This window comes from Tenrec ecaudatus, chromosome 3 (assembly GCF_050624435.1).
Source record: "Tenrec ecaudatus isolate mTenEca1 chromosome 3, mTenEca1.hap1, whole genome shotgun sequence".
In the NCBI taxonomy this organism is placed as follows: Eukaryota; Metazoa; Chordata; class Mammalia; order Afrosoricida; family Tenrecidae; genus Tenrec; species Tenrec ecaudatus.
Window position 1 is genome coordinate 171,411,144 of NC_134532.1, and position 18,898 is coordinate 171,430,041.

Sequence of the window (18,898 nt, forward strand, 5' to 3'; positions counted from 1 at the left end):
AGATACAAGCTATCCTCAATTATGTTAATTTTCCTTCTAATTCAATTTGTCATTAAGTATACTCGGCTAAGTTTTATCGCCTGGCTCACTTCTACCACCTCGCCGTGGGAAGCACGGAATTGCAACTTTGTATGTTTCACGCTCTGGGAAAGGCGCTTGTCCCACTTCCGAGACCCACTCTGGGAAGCGAGTTCAGGCTCGCGATGTGAGCCCCAAGCTACGACCTTTTATGGCAGGAAATACGTGTTCTGAGTCCTTCCAGCGCTCTCCCTTGGGAAAGGTACACCTGCGGGGTTGTGCTTCCCTGGACGAGGTGGAAACATCTGGTTCTCTTTCTCAGGTAGCTCTTTTGACAGCTCCTGGTCCACAATCAGCCTTGGGACGTCTCCTTTCTCACTGTTAAGGTCACAGATGGGCTGCGACCCACCGTTTCTGGCCTCCACTCAGCCCCAGATTCCTCTCCCCTCCCGACGTCGCTTCTGACCACTCCCTTGTCCTGACCCCATTTCCCTTCTTGGGGGCCCGGTCCGGTGCCTTCTGGCTGGAACCCCGGAAAGGAACTTAAAGTTGGATATAGTTCCTCCTAACCACCCCCCCCCTTTGAAAAACCTAGGGGTCGGGGCTGCGATCCGGGTGGGAGGGAAGATTCGAAGGAAAAGTGAAGACGGAAAACGGGGCCGCAACCCTGCTGGCCCGGCCGGCGGCGATCGTGTCCGCGGCTCTGGTCTCTCCAGCTCCCCGCCGGCCTGAGACACGGCCCCTTCCGCCAGCTTGCGCCCAACGCCCGGTGCGGTCCCCAGTTCTCCCCGGGCGATCGGCCGCCGCCAGGGCCCGGAGGAACCCCGAGGGGGCCGCCGCGTCGGGGTCTGCCCGAGGCGCGGCTCCTGCAGTCGCGGAGCCCCGGCGGCCGGAGCGCTCCGAGCGCCGGGCGGACTCCACGCGGCGAGCGGGCGGGCGCGCTCGGGCCGCCCCTCCTCTCGGCGCCGCCGGCCGCGGCCCAGGCTCCCTCGCTCCGCCACTCCCCGCCTTCCCGGGCGCTCCCCCTGCGCTGCCTCCCCGCCCTCCTCCGCGCCTCCCCGCCTCCTTCCCCGCCTCCCGCTCCCGGCCTCCCTCTGCCAGCCCAACTGAAAGCCGGACCCCAGGCCGCCTCCCGCCGCCGCCTCGCCGTCCTCCCGCGCGCCACCATGGAGAGCCCTGTTTTCACCTTATAAAGATGGCGGTGCGGGATCGCTGCAACCTTTAGACTAATGACTGTCCGAAACATCGCCTCCATCTGTAATATGGTGAGTGGCCGCCGCCGCCTCGGTGGTCGCGCCCCAGGCGCGGGGAGGCAAAGAAAGGGAAACCCGAGCTGCACGCGCGTCCGGCGGCCGGGGGCGGCGGGGGGCCCGCGGGGCCGGTGCATAGAGCCGGGCACAGAAGTTCCTGGCCCCGGGGCTGGGCACGTCGGCCGCAGCACCCCCGCACCCCCGAGCCGCCGGGGGAGGGGCCGAGCCCCCTCGCGCTGGTCGGAAACCTGGGACCCCAGCGCCGCCGGTCCCCCTCCCTGGGGTTGCGGTGGAAGCGGTTTGAAGGGAAGATGTGGGGGAGGAGGAACCCGGACGTCCCGCGGGGGAGGGGGGTTGGAGGGATAGCTTGGGGGCGGGGTGGGGGGGCACCCTTCCTATTCTTGCGGGTGATATAGATTCCTGCTGGCCGCCCCGCCCGCCCTCTCCTCAATTTGAGTTCTGGCGTGAGGCTCTGTTTGCAGCGGCGGTCAGCGTATCTGGAGAAATTTGAAATGCAATGGAGCTATTTCAAAAAAACAAAGTGCAAAATCGTGCTTAGGGAAGCGAACTTCAACCGGGTTTGGAAACGTTCTGGCTGCCTCAGTTTCCCCATCAGGGCCAGGTTATCTGGTGGGAGCATTTGGAGGCCCTCAGTGGGGTGCCGGTGGGAGTGGAGGAGGTTTCCAGGGGTCTTCCTGCCTGCTCGCAGGTAGAACCAGTGGAGGCTGGTGGGCGTGGATCCAACCAGGGGACATTTCTTGAGCGTGGGTGCACGACCAGGTGGCCCACTGGAAGCTGCTTCTCTTTCGCTCCCCTCTGGTCAGTGTCTTCAGGAGCATCATCCTGCCCTTGGGTCCCTAGGGTGCACTGTGCAGCCACAACTTGTTGGAGACTTTGGGAGTGCGCCTGGACAATCAAAGGAGATGGGGTGGTGCAGTGCGTTAAGCATTGGGCTGCTAACTGCAAGGTCCTGCCTTCGAACCCACCAGCTGCTCTGGGCAGAAAGAGGAGGCCGTGTACTCTCGCCGCCACCCTTTGGAGCCAGCCTCTGCCTATAGGGTCGCGATGAGTCAGACTCCACTGCAGTCGAGGTGGGAGTGGGGGGCTTGCTCCTTGGAAAAAGGTGGTGCCCTCCTTGGAGGGTTGGAGGTTGTGCTAGTTTTGCCTCTACTTAAGGGCTCCCCCTACCACCATCCTAGCCTCCTTCTTCCCTAACGTGGGATATGCGCTTCGTAATTTGTTTTTAGTTGAGGCACATATAGATAACAATTTTCCCCCCAAATATTTTAATTTTGCTACTTCACAATATTTGCCACTTCAGTCTTCCCCATGTGCAGTCCAGTAACATTAAACACGTTTCATGTTCAACCCTCACCATTGCCAATGTTTCCGCTGCCCTTAGCGGAAGCTCCGTGTCCCTAAGCTGCATGCTGGGGAAACCTCTCCTGAAGCTAGTCATAGAGGTCCCTAAGAGGAATCCGAGGCACTTGGCTCTGAAGCCTTGGGGTAAGGTGAGCTGGCTGCCCTTCCCCCACCACAGGGCTTTTAGCTCCTGTGTTCCACATTCTGTTGCAAGATCAACACATGCAAGGGAGCGTCAGGGAAGCTTGTGTTAGCTCAGGGGTGGAATGGAGACCCGCAGACGCTGGCTTCAGTCTTCAGTTCTGTAGGACGTAGATTGCAGAACAAACAGTGGGTTACCCCCTGAGATTGGAGATTGGGGCCTGGCAGTGGGGTGGGGGGGGGGGGGTGAGGTTGGTGGCAGCAGAGCCACCCTGCACCCTTTCCCATCTCCAGGAGGAGACAGGTCTTGTCGAGTGACATGCATGTTGCTTGGTGCAGTGGGAAGGCGATGTCTGCTCTGTTTCTCTCCCAGCTTCCCTGGGCTCTGGAGGGGAACCATGGCAGGCCTACAGGGTACTCAGGCGGGGTGGTCTGTGTGTGGTGACACCTCTGCACCATAGCAGCTTGGAAACTTGAAAGCTAGAATGTCCCAAGAGGAAGCCAGCCTCCAGTTTTCTTTTGGAACCTCAGTGCAGCTGGGGCCTTTTGGCACACCTGGGCAGAATGTCACAACGGGTTTCCAATGAAATGCAGGCTCAACGCCTCCACGGGGAGCTGGTTGGTGCTGCCGCAGGCCCAGCACTTGTCCACAGTGGCCACCTAAGGAGGGGGGTTGGTGTGAGCATCCTCATCCCGGCCAAGTGAGGAACCGAGAATTGAGTTTGATGTTCCAATTTGGACAACACGGTTTTGAGCGAGTGAAGATGAGTTTGACCTCTGCCATCAGCCTTCCTGGGTTCTGTCCTGGTTCTACCTGTGTTAGCTTTGTCTCCTTCAACGGGCTCTTCTGTCTTTGCTGACCTTTAAAATGTGAGCATAGGTGAGTGACGGAGGTCCCGGGGTTAGTACATAGCCGGGTACTCGCTTAAAAGTTAGCCGTGATTGCCATCCTCCTGGATGCTCACTGTAAGGTTGTCTGAAGTAGGTGGCCCTGCTGGTACTAGCATCCCACGTGTTCATTTATGCAAACCAAGCTGACAGGCAGTGTCAACAAAGGTGGGAGGCCCCAACCCCGCCCCTTAGAAAGGCTGCTCAGGTCACTCCCGCCCCTCCCAGCCTGGCTTCGCAGAGAGGGCTTGGCGTGGTGAGGACTCACTGGCGGTTTTGTGCCTGATCAGACAGAAATTGCCACTGGGCCCCTTCCAGATTCTGCCCCTGATGATGAATTGTTTCCAGGTAGGTCTTTTATGAGTCTTTTCTCCAACTTTCCTCTTCTCTGAGACCCTTTTAGATGCTCTCCGTCTGCCTCCTGTGGTCCCAGATGGTGTGACTTGTACAAAGAAAAATGAGGATTACATTTTTTTTCAAAGCAAGCCATTTGCCCGTATTTGGACACACGTGTCCATCCAGGAAGGGTGTTAAAAAGATCCTCTGGGTGAGAGGTGAACAAACCCAGGCTTAGCATTGAAAAATGGGTTTGTTCCCGCCACCAAAATGAAAGGACCTAGCAGAGGAGATACCAGAATTTGTAGGGAATCTTTTCATGGCGTTGAGCAATAAACACCTTCTCTCCCTCCTCCTTGCCTCCTCCCTCCCCTCCCCGCATCCCCCCTCTCCCATTCTGTGGTGCCCAGTTAGCTATAGGGCCCTTGGAAATGACCAGCATCCTTTCCTCCCGGAAGTTTCATTGTCCACTGGGAGTTTAGTGGGGTTCCTGTTTGCTTTAATGTTTCCGCCCGTGCCCATTCCTGCCATAGTCATTTTTGATGAACTTGCTTAGGGCATGTCAGCTTGGCCGCACAGCAATGTCTGCTTCGAGATAGTAAAGCTTGTTTGGCTGGTGTGTTGTAATTTTCAAAGTGGACTAGCTGCTACCAAGCGTGAGGAAATATCTCCTGTTGATAATCCTGTGATTTTTGTCCAAGCCAATGGGTTTAACTCCCAATGTATTTTTATTTCCCTGTAAATGGGGACGGCTCTCTCTCTCAAGTTTTCCACTTGAGGAGCTTGAGGAATTTCCAGAAGAGGAGAGCATTTGTTAGGAGAAAGCAAATATACCTTCTAGAAAAGTTTCTTGGATCCATGCACACTGGTCTAAATCGCTATCTGATGCCTGGTGGAGGGACCTCTGAGGAAGGGCTGCATATCAAATAACTTACAAACCGTGTTCCTTTAACTTGTGGCTTTTATTTGATCTAAGGATATGATTGTAGAAAATATCATTTAGACTCAAAATCTGTAGCTTTGGAGGTGGCTCTGCAGTGGCACTCGAGTACCAGTGTGCAAATTCCTGTATTCTTGGGACCTTAGCTTCTCTCGCATGTAAGCTGTTAATGCTTCTAACCAAAACATTGGTTGTTCGAGTCCACCCCCGTCCCCGCCCAACCCCCACCACACACACACCATATGAGGTCACCATGAGTCCACAGGATGAGTTGCCAGCTGCTGTGTCAATGGCCTCAAACACAGGAACAATTGTGACAATGGCACAGGACCGGGCAGGGTTCTGTTGTTGTACCGTGGGTCCCTGTGAGTTAGAACCAACTCAGTGGCACCTGACGACACCCACATCACCAACAAGCTGCTGGTTTTGGTTTTTCCTCCCCTCCCGCCTCAGGTTGTAAGACTAATACGTTTCTGTCATTAAAAGTTTTCTAGTAAGTAGTGTTTCTCAGAGGTTTTATACAATTCGACTTAATTGGTTAGTACCCACTTCTGAGCCAAATGACCTGGTTTCCAATGCTGTCATACATTCCAGCTAGTAACCTTTCAGCATGCATTGAACGGCCCCAGGGATATTATTTCATGCCAACTAGGAATTATTTTAAATAAAAAAAGTCTCCTTAAAGTGAACATAAAATTCTTATGGGAAAAAAAAAACGAACAAAATACGAGTTTTTATAAAAGGAGCTTCATTGTGGTAAGTCACCTACTTAACCTGAGGCAGGTACTTTGAGAATAGTTGGAAAATTACCCCCAAAAGCCTTCTGATTTGGGGGAAGAGGTAAATGACTTCTAAAACTGTCACTGTATTTAATGTGCATGGCACATGCCTGGCCTGTGTGTCTGCCAGCTGTTCCTCTCTACATCTCCCTCTAGGCCCAAGGTATTTGTCCACCACCTGGAAAGACAGCCCAGAGTCAGAGCAGTGGACAGTTCTGAAGGTGGTAGCAGAAGGCAGGTGATTTCCAGTCCTGAGTGGGCAGGCGGGGAGGGGACCCAAGGGCGGTATAACACCCTTCCTAGATACAAAGACACCTGTCCAAAATATGCCAAACCACTTGCTTAACTAACACACACACACACACACACACACACACACACACACACACACACACACACACACACGATACAGGTCTCTCTCAGTGTTCTTTCCACAATTGGGACTACCTGGAGTAGAGGGGAGGTGATCAATACGAGCATCAGAGGGGAGGGAAGATGAGAGTTGAGATTCATGAAAGGCCTACTTGGAAACAACTCATTTGTATCAAGTGAAGAATCTGAAAGGGGGAGAAAAAAAGATATAAAAGAGGCCTGATGAACATGTTATTTTGGGAGAGAATATTTTTTGAAAATACCTAATGGGGGAGGGGGGGGTCAGGGTGGCTAGAGTGCAATTGGTAAACAAATGTATTTGCATAAAAAACAGCGTAGTTAGTTAGTTCAGCCATAACTGGAGACAGCTTAGTCCTTGTACCAGCTTCTAGTAGTTCCGATCATGTATGAGGGTGTACACCAAGACTGCCCTGAGTTTAGCTTTAGTTTAAGAGACAATTCTGTTCTCCCGCCCTGCAGATGGAGTATTCAAGGGCTCTGGGTTAGGTCAGGTGCAGACAATTAGGCCCGCAGAGTTTTCTGTTTTCCTTGAATTCTTAGGGGTAAACAACATTGAATGCCAGTGTTGAATTAGAATTGGATATTGTTCTACTGCGCCTTTTCTGGGTATCAAGTTTGTGCGCTCCATTCCACCCGTCCGATAGAGCCTCATTTATCTGGTTTTTGCTGATGTGGAATGCTTGGTATGTTTGGGTTGTAATTGAAAGTCATTTTCAATTTTGAGTCCTTCGCCATGCAGAGAAATGTGTGTAATTCATCAGCACCCCCCAACCTCTGCTCTCGCTCACCCTTGTCTCCCTACTTGTTTAGGATGGGCGGAGGTTTCACGGTGGCATGTAGTCCTGTGGGGCAGCCAGAATGCTGTGTCTTGGCTTTAGCTCAGCCTTCTGGTAAAGCCAGCTCAGAGCAGACTGGTTGAAAGAATTGTAAAAGATGATTTCCTCTATTTGATCAACATTTGGTGCCTAAATATTTTAATGCAATGTTTTATGATGAGCTTTTAGTTGCGGTAAAGCCTAGGTTTGAAAGGCCTCACCCCACCCCCAGCTTTAACCCTCCCTCCTAAACTGCCCCCACCAAAAACCCCAACAAAAACCTCGCTGTAATCAAGTAGCTGTACATGAGCAGGCAGCCTTATATTTGGCTGGTGATGGGCTTGAACTGCTGACCTTTCAGAGAGAGGCCCAATGCCAACCTACACCACCCTCAGAGCAAAACTAGTTAAGTCAGAATTACCAGCCAGTTCGAACTCATGTCTAAACCTGTGTCTATCAAGTAAAAATGCTCCATAGAATTTTATGGACGTAGAAGCTCGATTTGTTTTTTTTTCTTCCACAGTATCTCTCCATGTACTTGAACATCTAACCTTCCAGTTAGCTCTCACTGCCACTGTGTGGATTCTAACTCATAGGGACCCTATGGGATAAGGTGGAACTGCCTCTATGGGTCTCGGAGACTGAAACTATGGCAGCAGACGGCCGCATATTTTTTCCACTTAAGAGAAGGTCACATAAAAATGAACCCACAGAAAAATCCAACTTTTAGCATTAAAAGTATTTTGGAAACAGAAAAAAAAAGTATTTTGGAATATATCTGCTGGGATTCTGTCTTGTCTTAAAGCAAACAGCCACCTTAGCGAGGCATCAGCTAAGTCCACATGAAAGAGGTAACACCAAAAGAGGGAATGCTATCAAAGCTTAAATTTGGACCACTCGGTTTGCAGAAGGCTAAGGATGACAGAGGCAGCCCAAAATCCATTTGCAGGGTCCTACATGGATGAAACCAAAGGTCAGGGAGGTGACTGGCCACGTTAGCAGACTGAGGCATTGTAAAGTCAATTATGGCAGAAGTAGTTAGGTTAAAACGTAGTACCTTAGCATATGGTCTCCCTTTTAATTAATTTTAAAGGTGTTTCTGCTTTTAATATTTTCTGTGTTCTTTTTGATTGAGGTTGTGTATACATTGTCTAGTCATTGTTATTGATTGTTTGTTTTTGTGCTTGCTTTCTTTTTTTGTGTGTTAAATCCAGGATAGGTAAATCGATAGAGACAGTAACTGGATTGATAGTTTCCTGGCAACATGGTAGGGGAGGAAGCAGGGGCTGGAATGTGGGGAGCTAACAACGAATATAAGAAAGAAGAAAATGTCACTGGATAGGGCAGAGGTTGTACACTGGTACATATGGGAGCTGGAGGCACAGGGAGTCCAGGGTGGATGGTGCCTTCAGGACCAGGGGTGTGAGGGGCGATGCTGGGAGAGTGGAGGGTGAGTGGGTTGGAGGGGGGGAACTGATTACAAGAATCCACATGTGACCTCCTCCCTGGGAGATGGACAGCAGAGAAAGGGGGGAAGGGAGACTCTGGATGGGGCAAGATATGACAAAATTACAATCTATAAATTATCAAGGGATAGTGAGGGAGGGGGAAGCGGGGAGGGAGGGGAAAAAAAAGAAGACCTGATGCAAAGGGCTTAAGTGTAGAGCAAATGCTTTGAAAGTGATTAGGGCAAAGAGTGTACGGATGTGCTTTATACAATTGATGTATGTATATGTATGGATTATGATAAGAGTTGTATGAGCCCCTAATAAAATGTAAAAAAAAAAAAAGAAAGAAGAAAATGTCATGAAATCGATCGGGGTGATGATTGTACACATGTTCTTAATAAGATTGAATGATTCATTTGAGTGATAGGTGAAGTATTTGCTGATAGAACTATTTTAAATATTTAGGGGATAGAAGATGGATGTTACCCAGGGTTTTCCCATAATTCTCCACCTGGTTATTTGTAAAGGGTCATTCTGAGTCTGGGGGGAAACCATGTTGCTTTTTAAGGCTTCCATTTCAGTTCCTGGAGCCAGCCTTCCTCCTGCCCCTGGGTGGCTGGTGCCTCTGCCAGAACCTCCAATTGCTCTAATTTGAGGACTAAGTATTGGTGGTTCAAACCCACCAGACACTCCTCTGGAGAAATACGAGGCTGTTCCTGTAAAATCATGCAGTCTCAGAAAGCCCTAGAAACAGTTTGGCTCTGTCCCGGAGGAGCGCTCTAAGTTGGAATTGCCTCAGTGGCTGTGATTTGGTCCATTTCAGGCCCATGGAAATGTGTGGAAGAAATAAAACCCTAATAATGGAAGGACCCATGTCTAAACTCAAATCAACCTCACTGCCATTGAGTGGATTCTGACTTAGCAACCCTGTAGGGCATAGAGCTGTTCCTGTTGGTCCCCAAGGCTGCAAATCTTTATGGGAACAGCCAGCCTCATCTTTCTCCCTCGGAGTAACTGGTAGAGTTGAACCACTGTTCTTGCAGTTAGCAGCCCACTTCGGCTCCTTAAATGTAGTACAGTACTATGAGAGGCAAGGTTGGCAAGACTTCGCCTTACATACTTTGGATCTATTGTTTGGGCCAAGCATGATGTTGGGACATCGTGTTTGGTAAAGAGGAGGGGCGGTGAGGAAGAGGAAGGCTTTGATGAGATGGATGGACCCCGCCGGTGTATCAATGGGCTCAAGCATAGGAACAGTTGTGAGGCTGGCGAAAGGCCATGCATGTAGTGTTTCATTCTGCAGTGCATACAGTCGCTATCGGTCAAAGCCAACTTGATGGTACTTACCAGCAACTGCAACACTTGTCAATCGAATATTGTATTTTCTCTTGTTTCTGAGCATGCTCTGTAAACCAGGCTCTCCTTTTTTTTGCTGTTGTTTAAATTGTGACTTTGGGCTTAGATTCTATAGCTATTACAATTCTAGTTTATTTTGCTTGCTGTCTACTATACCAGCACATCTGTGTTACAGTTTATGCATATTCTTGTTGATAAAACACACAGACTTACGCTGCTCTTGTGTGTGGTTTCAGTGCTGTGAGCAGCCTTTTCCTCACCTTCCTGGATGCTTGAAAGTCTTCCTGGTTTCTACCTGGAAGGGTAATTGATGGGCTGAAGGAAGTAGTTCTCTCCAGCTCTTTTGTGTCTGCACTTGCTCTCCAAAGTGGTTCCAGCAGTTTGCACTTGAACCAGCAGTGAGGGGGTGTTTCAGTGGCTACACACTCTTGGGGACACTTGGTATTCTTGGAGTTGACATTTTAGCAATCTGTGGGGTGTGAAATATGGTATCGTCATGGTTTAAAACGTGCATTTCCCTGTTTATTAGTGAGGTTAGACATCTTTGCATATATTCGTGGTGCTGGAATGCTTCCAACCCAGGGTCCCAGGAACTCTTTCCGAGAACTGGACATTTAGATTTGCTGCATTAGTTTTAAGGAGCCCTGGTGGCATAGTGGTTAAGTGTTGGGCTGCAATCCAAAATGTCAGCAGTTCCAAACCACCAGCTGCTCTGTGGGAGAAAGATGAGGCTTTTTACTCCCACAGTTACAATCTCAGAAACTCACAGAGGACCTTTGATTCTGTCCTGTAATGTCATCGTGACTTTTTTCTTTTTTGGTGGTGGAGTGGGTTACAAGTTGAACTGCTAACTGCAAGGTCAGCAGTTCAAAACCAGGCAATTCAGGGAGAAAGATGAAGAGTCTCAGGGACCCACGGGGCTGTTGTACCGGGTCCCCTACCGTTGCTATGAGTCGGAATTGACGCAATGGCCGTGAGGTGTAGTCTGCTCCCATAAAGATTTATAGTCTGTGGAGCCCTACGGAGCAGTTCTACTCTGCCCTGTAGGGTTGCTGAGTCAGATCTGATTGGATAGCCCTGGCTTGGGTTTGGATTTGGTTTACCTTTGAATTGTTTGGTTTACCTTCGAATTACTCAGTTCACTGTTGAATTGCTTCTTCCACCTTCCCATTAAGTTTGCTAAGGGTCCTTTCCAACCTCCAGGTTGCTGTGATCAGCTTGATCCCCTGGAGATACCGTAGTTTTAGAGGACGCGATGCTCTGGGCACACCTGGAGTGGGCTTTGGTGAAATGTATGTGTGTGTGTGTGTGTCCTCTTCCCTCTGAGAGGAGCACAGCTCAACTGGGGAGTCGTCCTGTTCCTCCACTTGCTGTTTGGCTTTTTAGGAAGGTGATGTGAAAATCTGCTGCACACACACACACACACACACACACACACACACACACGGCTTTCCATAGAAAGCTTGTGGACAATTCCATCGCTTTTAAATCCATTTTTGTATTTTGACATCCCTTTGTGTGCATGTGTAAATACACAGTGGGTGGAGTTACACGTTATCACAACCTCAATTTCAAGGATAACTAACCTAGGATTCCCTCCCTCCCTCCCTTCTCCATAAGGTTAAGATCCTGCTCAGGACATTCTAAGTTTTATCAGCATTTGCTCGAATGTAGTCGTGGAGTTACCATCTCAAACATTTAGAAAACATTCCACTGTATTTTAATTCTTGGAGTATGACAAATGTCACTTTATTGGACACAGACATGTCAGTTATAAAACTAAGTTCTACTCCCCGGGCTCTTTGATGTGCCACAGATCCATGCCCCTGTGTGCATACTCTTCCTGCAACATTCGGGCTCTGGCAATTGTCTTGGCGATCTTACTCCAGTCCGTCCGGGGTGGAGCGCTGGTGGCGCTGTGAGCTAGGCACTGGACTGCTGACCAGCAGGTCTCCCTCCCGCTGCTCTGGGGCGAGGGAGGAGGCTGCTTCCTCTCATCTCAGAAATCTTACCACAGGGCCGGCCATATGAGGCAGAGCTGACGTGTTGGGAGTGGGTTTGGTTTGGATTCTGGTAAGGTGGCACCCTGGAATCTGATGTAAGTACACCCCCTTCTCCCCTTCCCAATTCTGTTATGAGCAAGCTCAGGACCACACTGTGGAGAAGACTGCTTGCTATTCCTGGTTAATAATCTTGGCCTATTTAAACAGAAAAAAAATCACCCACTACCTGAAAGCTTTCAAACTTCTCTGTGAGATTATTTGCTGCAGTTCGGTGACTTCCAGAGTTACGAACTATTGCCCTCCTGTCGTTCTGTTCGCGGGCACTGAATAAATAGCCCAATCTTAACTACTGCATGCTTTTAGAACAGAGGTCGGCCGGCGGCCGCTCTTTTGGTTCGGTTCCCACAGGCGGTTCTGAAATCTTGAAGGATCTTTTTCAGATAATGGTGATTTCATTTGCTTGTGCAAATATATTTATGGCTCTCGGATATTTTTACATGGTTGCGAGGGACAGGATTGATGCTCTAGAACACAGTGTGTGCATCACATGGACCAAGACGCTTTGCAGAGAAATGTCAAAGCCATTGCATTATGAAACAGGGCCCCTGGAGAGGAATGGGGATAACTTGGCGCAGGCATACAGCACCCAGCCAGATAGCCCCTCTGCAGGCGGAACAGATGCTAACCTCCGGTCGCACTCAGTTCAGGTTGTCTTTTTCCCCTTGTCCTTGTGGTACTTTAAAGGCACAACTAAGATCCCATCTCATTTCTCCTGAAGTTGCTATGTTGACCTTACTTTATCCCTTTCCTCCATTGTGGCCCACCCGGAAGCAGGATGTCAACCTTTACCTGTGATACAGAATGAGAAAGACACCCTGGTGTCCGTGCCCCCGTGGGCTGAGCACAAACCGGGAGTGGTGGCAGTGGAGAGCTGCGGGTACTTGGGATCCTGTGCGCTCTCTTGTTTCCTCATCTTTTTACCACAAACAAAGGGAGGTGATGAAATACCTTTGTCACAGCCTTTTTTTTGAGGAGAGGAGGGAAGGAGAATTGCAGGTGATCTTGCCCATGGGAGGATCCATCCATTGTGCACGTGATTATTTTATTTTGATTTTAATTTTCACTCTTCTGGTGAGCTCCCATTTTCCAGCGGTTGTGGGTTCTTTGATGCTGTCTGCCTTTTTTTGTGTGTGGGGGGAGGTTCTTGGGAGGAGTGGGGGTGGGGCTGGAGGTTGGAAAGAAGCAGAGGGACAGTTCACTGTGGTTCAATTCTGGCTGTGGGGGCCAGGAGGTGAGGGGTTTCCTAGCAACCGTTCAGAAGGATACTGAGTAGTGGCATGGACCTTCAGGTTTCCAGGGCTGTGAGTCATGCCACAGACGGTTCGAGCTGCCGCCTGGGCAGCCCAAGGCTTAACCCGTGGTGCCACCAGGACTCCTGTGGTGGAGCGAGCCTCTGACTTATTTTCTAAAGCAGCCACTTCTGAAAGGGAGAGCCGTGGCTCAAGTCCATTGACTAGGTGTCAAGTGACCCTGTACTACTATCAGATGGTATAATTTGAGCTTCTGGGGCCCGCTGCACCCCAGGAGTCACCGTGAGCTGCTGCTGTGGGTTACTTGCAGGGTTTAGGAGGCTGGGATGCCGCCCTGTTGCTTGGAGGGAGGCTGTTGGGGGAGGGGGGCAAAGGGGTGCTCGGAGGGTAATTGCTAGCACTTGGCAATTACTTAAGCTCGGCAATTACTTAAACTCGGTCTTGGTGTCCTCACTTTGGAAAGGAGGATACATCTTAGCCGTCTGACTGAGTCCTTGTGAGGATGAATTGAAATGGGAAAGCCCAAGCGCTGGGAGCCTCAGCCTCTGGTACCTCAGCAGTATCCTTTGAATGCACACCGTCCCTGTCTGTGGCCTGACGCACCGCCACCCCATGTGTGTCGGACAAGAACTGGGTCTCTAAGCTTCATTTCTGCGGGTGACTTGCTTTATCTTCCTGGTGGTTCTTGGCGGCAGACGCTGCAGGGCTTGTACGAAGTCCTCTAGTCGTGCGCGCAATGTCAGCGACACGGAATCCATGCTTTTTGTGCAACCTCCTCCCCCGAGTAGCTCCATCCTCATGAACAGAACTCAGTGCCCACTAAGTTTCCTGTCACATCTTTCAAGTTGCTGTGGTGCTCTGGATGTAGCTGGAGGTTAGAAAGGGCATGTGATCGAGGCAGACGCTGGTTTACTAAACCAACCTGGCTGCCATTCCGACTCAAGATGACCCTGTAGGACAGAAACACCGTGCGTTTCTGAGACGGTAGCTCTTGGCTGTAGTAGACAGCTTTGTCTTTCTCCCATGGAGAGGCTTGGGGCTTTGAATTGCCGACCTTGTGCTTAGCAGCCCGTGGTGAGCCACTACACGACCAGGGCTTCTCTTGGGCGTCTCTACTAGTTAGAAGCTAAATTCATCATGGTTTGGTTTTAAGAAAAGGTGTAAGGCTTAAACATGATCGTCCACAGGGCACTAGTTGCAAGGATTAGTCTGGCCTCCATGATCCCAGAAAGTCTCGATTCTATGAGAATTTGAAATTGTGCATTTCCTACCTCTTGATGAGGATTCAGCTATAGAATCTTTTATCAAAATGACCCATTACAATAGCCAGGCACCATCCAATTCTGCTGTTCACATGGCAAAGCGGGGAGCCACACACACCCCATCCCCTTCCTCTTATGCCTGACGTGCTTCCTCAGTTGCTACAGGTGAACAGGACCAATTGATGAACCATGGATAGTCACTAGCAGACTTTTAGACCCTAGATGCCATCCACCACACTAGGAGACAGAACAGATGCACTGAATACATCATTAGGCCAATTAGCTATGATGTCCCATTAAATCATGACTCCTACCCAGGGAACTGAATCCCATGAGGTGTCAAATAGATAGTATACAAGCTGCCTCAGCAGCTAGTTCCTCCCCCCCCCGTTTTTTATTGTCATCCTCATCAGTCTGTCTCATGTATTTTGCCAATTCTGCACTCTGCAAGTCTCTAACTTATTGACCACAATTACATCACTAGGCTGTGCAATCCTATCCTTAATGTGGTTTCTCCATCGCCATAAACTGTCACCAAGTGCTCCGTAGCAAAAGTTCTCACCCCCTTCCTCCCTGCTTCCCCTCCATTCACTGTCATTGAGTGGATTCCCACTGAAGGTGATCCTGCCGGAACCCTGGTGGTGGAGGGGTCATGTGTGGGGCTGCTAACTGAAGGTTAGCAGTTTGAAGCCACCAACCACTCTGCAGGAGAAAGATGGAGCTTTCTTCACCCTTAAAGAGTCACAGTCCTGGAAACTCACAGAGGCAGTTCTTCCCAGTCCTACAGTGTCACTGTGTGTTGGGGTCGACTCCATGGCAGTGAGTGAGTTTTGATTTATAGGGTGGAGTGTCACTGCCCTTGAGGGCCTCTGAAGCTGTACATCTTCATCTTTCTTCCATGGAGTGCCCGGTGGGTGTGAACCGTGGACCAAGCAGCCTCAAGGGTAATCCACTACCCTACCTGGCCTCCTGCCTTCCCACCCCTTCCGACCACGAGTACATTTTGGACTTTGTACATTTGCCTTTTCTTGTCTTTTTATCATATGCATTAGAGCCTGGCAATATTTCTCCTTTTGTGATCGACTGATCACTCAGTATACCGTCTTTAAGCTCTATTCTTACTGTCTAGCATGTATCAGAGTTCAATTTTTTTCTGACTGATTAAATAGTCCATTGTATGTATAAGCTGCATTTATTTTTAATTTTTTGTTTTATTATTCCTTTTTAAACTTTTAACTTGTTGGTTTTCTTTTCTGTCCACCTTCTGGCTCTTGTGCACTGTGCTGTCATGAGCATGGAGGTACACAGATCTATTTGAGCCTCTGCTTTCAGGTGTTTGAATATATGAGGGGGCTTCAAAAAGTGTGTGGAAAAACTTCATTATCTGTCCATTCCATTTTCCCACATGCCTTTTGAAGCCCCCTCTTATGCGTCGAAGTAGAAGCTACATAGGGTCTTCATTGACTTGATTATTTTTGGAAGTGGATCACCGGGTCCTTTCTTCCAATAGGTGGGCTTGAACCGCCAACCTTCTGGTTAGCAGCTCAGTGGGGGGACCATTTGCAAACCCCAGGAACTCCAATGGCTTTGTTTTGACTCTTGCTATTGGTTCCATCCCGACCATGGAATGGATCCAGGCCCTTAGGCCTGGAACTCCCAACTGTCAGCTTTTTGTCCTTTTGTGGTTTTCACCCTGTCTGGGCACCACCAGACGTTGTTTACTTAGCAAGTGCTCTTGAACTCTGTCCACCGTGTTTGTCATTTGGCCCCACTCTTTGCTAAGAGGGTCGGTCACATCATGGGTTTGATGAGCTGGTTAGATGCTTCTCCACCACACACGCAGTGCCCAATTGTGGAAGTGGAAAATGCTCCTTCTTGTGCCATGTAAGGCCATCTCACATCCCCGAGTCTGGGAGACAGTGGCCCAGGGAAGGGACTCTCTATGGTGTTTCCAAAAAAATAGAGGCTGCCCTTGTTTAACTGGTGTCAGAGCCATGGCAGGAGGGTCAGCACGTGCATTTGCTGGGGCCTGCCCTCCCCCGGCTCCAGTCATTGTCTGCCATACACAGAGGGATGCTCAGCAAGCTCTCCTTGGCTGTTGCCGGGCTCAGGTGCAATCCTTCCAGTCTGAGGCTTTGCTTGGGGCCTGCCCGTTTTTCTCACTGTTTTCTTTCCATGCCATTTGCTTTTGACTGGCAAAAGGGCCCAAAAGATGCAGTACGGACAGCAGTGAGCTAGGGAGCTGCGTCTGACCCTGCCACCTTTGGGCCATTCACGTGAGCCTCTCCGGGTCTATGAAGTGGTGAGGACCATTCTTTGCTGCTGAGCATCGGCAGTGGCAGGCGAGACGCTGTCAGTGCCGGAGCTGCCTCAAGCAGCGGTGGTTCCCCATCCACGGAGGGGAAGGGCCCCTCGGAGGTGCAAACGGCGGAAGAAGCGCTGGCTTTGGACAGACAGGTCTCTGGAGGACGCAGTGTGGGCAGTGTGGGTTCTGGTTCTTGCTGCTCACAATAGGCTTTTTCTTTTCTTCCCCATCCTTATAATGGAGGGCCCGTGGTGGTGGTTAGTTGGTGCGGAGTTAGTGCTGAGTCACGGCAACCCCAGGTGTACAGAGTCGATCTGCGGTATGGCGGAGTCAAAGCTGTTATCTTGGGGAAGCAGAGCATCAGACTTGGCTTCCCAGGCACCACGAGGTGGGCTCAGACTGCCGACCTTTTGGTTAGTGGTTAAGCACCTCACTGTGTACACCACCCGGGGGCACGATCACGTATGGTAAAAGATACTTAGTCATGTAATAAGCATATGCTTTGTTCTTGAAGGAAGTACAACCAGAATGCGCCTTAGAAGTGTGGATGGTCGTGGGTGAAGAGAGGCAGCAGACAGTGTGAGATATGAAAATAATAATAATTTATCAATGGTTCACAATGGTGGGAGGGAAAAACAGGAGCTGATCCCAAGGGCTCAAGTAGAAAGAAAATGTTTTGGAAAGGATGATGGTAACATATGTCCAAATCTGCTTGATACAATGGATTATGAATTGTTATAAGAGCTGTAAGAAGCCCCAATTAAAATGATTCATTAAAAAAAGGAAGTGTGGATGGTGAGACTTTGCTTTACTCCCTGTCGGCGCCAAGTCTTTCTTCAGCATCTCTGTCTGGAAGCTCTGCTGAGACTGTTCGCCATGGGTGACCCTGCTGGCCCTTGAGATACCAGGGACGTAGCTTCCAGCGTCAGTGGGGCAACATCTGGTTGGTCTGGCCTCAACAGGGCGACTGATGATCTCGTGGTCCATTCGTGTGTTGCTGTTTGTTTCCATACATCTTTTGATTTTCCTCACTCGTCTTTCGTCTGGTACCCAGAGTGGCACCTTAAGACAGTCCTGCACGAACTTTTTAGATCCCAGTCAAGGAGCAGTATTTTTTAATTTGAAGCCGCTTGGATTGGTTTCTTTGATTTTTAAATAATGCTTATGGATGGGTAATATGCATTCAGTCACATGGCAGAACATGAGAAATGTAAAAAGGGTACGTTTGAAAATATACTCTTTGTCTCAGTTTGGTCTACCAACTTAACTTGTCCACCGATACTAATGCGCGTTGGCGTGTACTTTCCCTTAGTGTTTGAAACACAAATAGCGCATGCGTGACACACAGATCGGGCCTGCTCTGCCCTGACATTGTTATCTTGGAGGTGAGTCCAGGCTGATGTTTAAAGAGCATCGTCGTTCATTTTTTATGGGCATGGAGTATTCAGTTGCTTGAACGTATTGAATTCACCTACCCAGTGGGTGTGCAGGGAGCCTGCGTGCATACGTGCGGTCAACAGCTTTACCCGTGCATCTGTGGAGGCATGCTGGAGTAGATCTGTCAGCAGCCTCCTGGGATGGAATTGCATTTGTCACTCGGTTGGATGGTGCCAAGCTGCCCTCCACTAGCAGTCTGGGCGGCTCTTGCCCTTCACACTCTTGCCAAGGTCATGTGCTTCCCTCAAACTTTTAGGTGGTCACCAGCCAAGGGAAAGAAGGACGCCTGCTATAGGTTCCATTTGTCCTGCTCTTAGTAGGCCCGCAGCAAGATCGAGCTTCCTACTGCTGTTCAGAGGGGCAGCCTCAGAAACTCACAGCAGCAGTTCCCCCTGTCCCGTAGGGTCACCAGGAGTCAGCATGGATTCCGTGGCAGTGAGTCGTCTCCTATTAGGTGTGAGCTTAAATGGCTCTTCACATGTTTAAGAAAAGACACTGAGGCCACCTCAGGCTCTGAATTTTGATTCTTATAATCCGGGGGTGCGGGGGGGAAGGATCTACTTTATATCCACATTCAGTCCATCATGAGGAGCCCTAGTGGTGGCACAATGGTTTAAGTGCTTGGCTGCCAACCAAGACGGTGGTTTGAACCCAGCGGCTGCTACGCAGGGGACGATGGGGCAGTCTGCTTCTGTAAAGTTTCTTCTTTCTCACTGCCTGTACGCTGATTCTAAACTCAGAGCCGCCCTATAGCACAGGGTTTCCAAGACTGTGACTCTTTATGGGGGTAGAAAACTGGATTTTTCTCCCTCGGAGCAGTTGGTGGTTTTGAGCTCTGCTGACCTTGCGGTTATC

General features: G+C 49.9%; 1 protein-coding gene across 1 annotated transcript in view; it reads left to right on the forward strand.

Moving 5' to 3' along the window:
- Positions 1-1,092: 1,092 nt before the first annotated feature.
- The window catches only part of USP46 (ubiquitin specific peptidase 46), a 72,373-nt gene continuing 54,567 nt past the window's right edge, over positions 1,093-18,898 (forward strand). Inside the window, exon 1 of the mRNA XM_075544347.1 lies at positions 1,093-1,283. Within this exon, the coding sequence (XP_075400462.1) occupies positions 1,248-1,283 (36 nt within the window). The 5' untranslated portion in view covers positions 1,093-1,247. The remainder of the gene's footprint in view (positions 1,284-18,898) is intronic.